This window comes from Triticum urartu, chromosome 3 (genome assembly GCF_003073215.2).
Source record: "Triticum urartu cultivar G1812 chromosome 3, Tu2.1, whole genome shotgun sequence".
Taxonomy (NCBI): domain Eukaryota; kingdom Viridiplantae; phylum Streptophyta; class Magnoliopsida; order Poales; family Poaceae; genus Triticum; species Triticum urartu.
In genome coordinates, this window is record NC_053024.1 from 595,358,134 (window position 1) to 595,363,695 (window position 5,562).

Consider the following 5,562-nt stretch of genomic DNA (forward strand, 5'->3'; position numbering starts at 1 on the left):
GACTGCCATGGCGACTACGTTGTGTTTCCAGTGACGCGACGAGACGGACAACACCTCCTCTGTCCGTTAGGTTGCACGGAGGCGATGGACAATGCGACCTCGGTTCGTTCGGTTGTACGGCGCACGTCGGATGTTAAGTTCAATCGCTAAGAGTGATTGATTGAGAGGTTAATTGGGCATTAATGCCAGTCGATGCTACGGGCAGGTGGAGCAACAGGAAATACTTGTACAAGTATTATACAGTACAAGCATTGTGGAAGTAAGATGGTCTTTTGAGTTATCGGTACTGTAATGACTCTGGAATCTCATTGTACAACCAAATTTATGTGCACTTGGAGGAAGACTAATTTGGCATGATGCTTATATTCCCACTTATACAAAACTCTACTCAAATGTATTTGATTCATTAGTTTTACCTTCATGCAAAACTATGTTTTTGTCACAAACCTCGCAACAGGCATATCCAAGAAATTGTATGTCTGTGGGTTCTATTCCATTAGTCAGTCCACTCATGAAGATTATTCCACCATTTGGCAACATTGTTGTCTGATGCAAAGAAACCACGTGTGGTATGAAGCTATTTGATGATACTACATATTGTTAATTACTCTCCGTAGTAGTTGCATAAATTTCTATTATTCTGTCCGATAAATGAATGGACATGGTGACACACGCGATCAACCAGCCCAATGAAAATTATAAAACTTTCATTTTGTTTAGGAACTGCGTGTTTTACATTTCTAACACGGTCACACAATATTTAAAATGGACGGACACGACAATGCATGTTATTAATGATTTAGTAAACGTAACTTTCTATAGCTTACATTTGGCTCATGCATTTCGTTGACACCTGCAATGCAGCACACCGGCGGCGGTATGTTGCGGTCAGGCGATGACAGTACTAGTACTACGGTGTGCTTAGACAAATAAATAGCTAGCAGGGATAGGCTAGATTCGGTTTAATAAACCCTTAAAATCGATTTTCTTTTTTTTACTTCTTTAACCGGTTTTAGGGATCGGTAGAGATGCTCTAAATGTGTGTGTCCCAAATTAGCTGTCCGATCCAAATTATCTATCAGCCCATATGCGTGTCCCAAATTATATTTCATGCCCCTCCCTCCATCTAGTTTTTGAGTATTTAGTGAAGTGGTTGGTAATAGTAGATGGCAGGGCAACCGTTGAGGAATTGAATGGGGACGAATCTTAGCATTGATGAATCAAACAGCGCTGATAGTAGATCCGTCGGTGCCGGTGTCATGATGGCTTTGCCCACCGTCCCCCGACGGCGATCCCAATGCTTCTTCCCCCACACCGCACAACACCATTCCCCCAAGTCCCCTCCCGTATCATCAATGCTCAAATCAGCCAGCACTTTCACGTGATCCCATTCAGGACCCAGGTAGACCACGGCGTAGTACGAAAATTGGCGATGATATATATATATATATATATTATATATATATATATATATATATATATATATATATATATATAAAGAATCAAATGTGGTAGCAGCAATGCAAAGCTACGTAATACACAGACTGTCAACCGTCTCTAGCAGATTACACACAGGTAAAGTAATTGCGACAAGGAATGGATCAACCAGAAAAATAATCTCTCGTGTACACCAGTAGAGAATGTGAGGCAAGAATGGAGAAGAATGTGATCTCGTCGGGCCAAGCGTGTGAGACCGGCACAACGCCACACGTCCGCGAACTCTTGCTGCCCTAGAACATGGCGGCGGCCGTGATCGTCAGCGGCAGCGCGGCGAGGGCGACTAGGCCGCGGCCGGTGAGGCGGCCCGGGGCGTGGGACTTGGACTTGGACGGCGTTGCGGATGGCGGGTTCTCTGCAGGAGGCACAAGATTATAAACAGAACGCATGGTAAGAGCAATTCTTTGAGGTAAAAAAGAGCACTAGTAATAGTAATACTCTATCCGTTCGGAATTATTTATCTCCGTTATGGATGTATCTAGAACTAAAATACATCTAGATACATCCATTTCTGCGACAAGTAATTCCAAACGGAGAGAGTAGTTGCTAAAGTAAAAAGGACTGAAGAACCAAGGCGAAGCAGAGTAGTAATGGCTGACTTACCAGGCATCTGTGGCCCTGTAGCGGATGGAGAGACTCCTGTTAATGGCGCCGAAGAAGGCCCCACGGGGACTCCAAAAGCTGCATTTTCATGTCTCTGTTAATAAGTAAGACTGATACTGTAGTACATCCAGAATTCAATGTGTTCTTTTCTGCGAGGATAATTCGATGAAATTCGATTGCTAAATCATACTAGCTCCTTTCCGGTTTATATGGCTTAATTCGCAAATCTCACCAATCAAGGTAGATGGTTAGTGATGAAATAATTTTTGTAGTTTGCAAAATCACTCAATTAATACGTTTGTTTTCTTAAAAGTTGTGTTTATCAATGCATTAATTGTAATGCATGCATGCATAAAGTACATGCATTGATCGATTTTCTCTTAATACTTGCATGCAATGATTTATTGCATCTTGCAATCTGAACATGTGATGGAGAACAACCTTGAGACTTATAAAATGAGAAAACTAAAATTTTGAGATAAGCCCTATAAACCGGAAAAGAGTGAGTAGTGCCATTAGGTTGGACAAATAATACGCTGACAAGGTTATTACTAGACCCTAGTACTCTTTCACTAGGCTACTCCTGGTTGAGTACAGAACTACAGATTGGCATGGGTAAATAATTGACGATTTTCCATATTCTATTATCACCCGCTTGAAGATGAAATCTCTTTTCTGCGTAGACAGATCAGTGAGCCTTGTAAATACTTTTGCCCTTCGTCGATGTACAGTATAAGCACGAAATGTGTGGTACTACCTCTGTAGTTGGGAGCAGTTCTCCGAAATACAAGTATTTCGGTACAGAGGAAGTAGTACGAGACAGTATGGAGGAAGGCGCCGGCAGAAAAGAAGCGAAGGATACATTACCTGCGCAGGCGCTGAGGGGCGGCGCGGTGAGGCGGCAGACGCCGGGCAGCGCCATGGCGCGCTTGTAGTCGACGCTGATGCCGTAGGAGTCGGCGCCGCCGGCGAGCAGCTGGCAGAGGCAGACGGGGTTGGACTGCAGCAGGCCGTCCAGCTCCGGGCAGCAGGCCGTGTCCGGGTGCCGCGTCTTGCTCCCGCTCTCCACGTACGGCAGGCAGTCGGACATGTTAAGCACCGCGGTCATGCACTCCGAGCTGAACCCGGCCGCCGGCGCCGGCGCGCCGGCCGGCCCCTGCGCCGCCGCCATCCCCGCCGCCAGCGCCACCGCCACCACCGCGAGCAGCAGCCCGGAGCACCGCCGCAGAGTCGCCATGATTAAGTGTTTGCTCGCTTGGGGGGAAGGTGGTGGTGGTGTGTGACTATGGACTGGAGGCAGCGTCGAGTACGTATGACCGATGTGTGCGCGCGAGTATATATAGCGGGAAATAGGGCCGCCGCCCGTTGTGGGTGCTGCGGCGGTGCGCCGAAATGGACCGGTCGGTCGAGCTGCGTGCATGCCCGTTCCGGTGATTTGCTACCACGGGCAGTGCTATTTTTATTGTGGAATTTGTCATATAGGGTTGCTAAAGTCTCGGTTCGATGCTGTATTCGTCGGATCTTATCTGAAGGTTCGTGCTTTTTTTTTAGCTTTTCGTTTTTTTATATGTCATGTCACTTTACTAAGACTTGGTTAAGTTTCAGTTGACTGAGACCTAGGCACATCCTTTGTCATATTGATTGATTATTAGATGGGCTAACTAATGCAAAACCACACACACCCAGCCAGGCTGTTAATTTGAAGTGAATTCAAACGTACATGTCTGATGTCTGTGCACTGTGCAGATATGGGACGATAGATTAGACGCGTCGTACCGCGGCGTGCCGTGCTGTCCGAGACTGAAAACACATTACATAGTGATCTCATACAGTCATACTGTTACGGGATGAACACACAGTACTGATGGCCGACGATGACCCGTCGAAGCGCCCAATTCCGCGCCGGATCTGCCGGTGTGCACGGAGGTGCAGTCATGGACAGAGCCAGCCGCTGTTGCCGTTACGGGCGAGATACCGTTTGCTCGGCTAGGTTTAAGGCCGGTCAAATCCAACAGTTGTACTACGTACCAAAACCATCGGGGCGGTGCTCGGGTCCGTCCAGTACGTCGCCCATCCTGACCCGGCCCGATCTCCGGCGCAGTACCACCACCACCACCGCTACAGGCTCGCCGTTGCTGGCTGGGACAGGCTGCTGCTCGCCACGAATGAATGCCGATATGAATGCGGCAGGCAGCCGCACCGTAACTGTAGCACGTGCGGTACCATCGCGCGCCACCCATCGCTGCGGCGGGCGAAGCAGCTTGGAAAATCGAAACCTGGAACCGGCGATGGACGCGACCCACGATCCATGACCATGTGTGTGTGCGTGAATCTACCTTGAATGCCATGCCGCGGCATGAATGCGGCCGGCTGCGCCACGCAACAGGCTGGGAGGGAGAAGGACAGGGCGGGGCCGCGATTCGGGGCCGCCCGGCCATTAGTGTGCTCCAAAAATCAGTTGGGGGCTCGGAGGAGGTCGGATGGGTCTGCCTCCTCTGGCCGCATTGATGGGGCGTCGCCGTCCATGGGCTGGGGGGACGGGCGGATGGATGGATGAGCATGTGGACGTCGCTGTATAACGATAAAAACGAAGGTTTCGGACTCTGTGGCCGCGACGACACGGCGGCGGCGGCGGCGACGGGTGTTCATATGTAGCATCACGGCATTCAGGAGCTACCGCTAGCAGGAAAAGGCCGGGTGCTTTCTGTTCAGGAACGAGGCAATGCTGTGGTCGGGTTGCACTGAAGATGGCTATGCACTGCCACTGCACGCTGGTGACCTCTGCTCATGGGCGGAGCCAGCGCCCGGCTAGTGCCCGGGCTCACAAGATACGCGACATACTACGATGGCACTGTCATAATGAGGCAAATTACTCCTCGTATGGTGGTTTACCCGGACAGTAGGTAGCTGGGCCAATGGGCTTCCGTTTCGATCCTCTCTGATCAAATACTATTAATTAATTATTAAGCAAAAAAAAACGTACGTACAAGCTAACGGGCTCGGGCTACGTACCTACGTGAGATAAGCTTACTCGTTTGATCTTATTTTTTACTAGAGATGAGAAGGAAACGATCGGTCCATCACTCCACGCCTCCACCTCCCCGCTCCGTTCGATTAATTTCTGTTCGCTCGAGACGGCCGCATCCTCGGTTCATCGGAGACGGAGACAGACCGGCAGCCTAGGCGCGCGGCCGGCAGCGGGCGGAGCTGGAGCTAATCCATCCGAGACTCTGAGGAATGCTTTGCATCATGGCCTACTTGTCCCCTTCATCAGAATTAGGTGAGATTTATAGACTTATTAGGGCTTAAATTTTGAGGTCACGGCAAGGAAAATTGGTCCTCAGGGATGATTATCAATTTATGAGTTTAGTTCTTGTTTAGGGATTTGTTCTACATATAAATATTAAATCCAAATTTTAAATCATTAAATTTGAGAGATGAGGAGGTTTTGGCAGAAAGTGT

The 5,562-nt window shown here is 48.9% G+C and overlaps 1 protein-coding gene across 1 annotated transcript; it reads right to left on the reverse strand.

Annotated features, from left to right (window-relative positions):
• Nucleotides 1–1,512: 1,512 nt before the first annotated feature.
• On the reverse strand, nt 1,513–3,490 carry LOC125545231 (non-specific lipid transfer protein GPI-anchored 12-like). Its single transcript, XM_048709122.1, has 3 exons — nt 2,968–3,490; nt 2,101–2,178; nt 1,513–1,852 (listed from the first exon to the last, which is right to left on the reverse strand). Exons 1-3 carry the CDS (start codon nt 3,335–3,337, stop codon nt 1,731–1,733), a joined length of 570 nt encoding a protein of 189 aa, XP_048565079.1. The 5' UTR covers nt 3,338–3,490; the 3' UTR covers nt 1,513–1,730.
• Between the last annotated feature and the right edge of the window lie 2,072 nt (nt 3,491–5,562).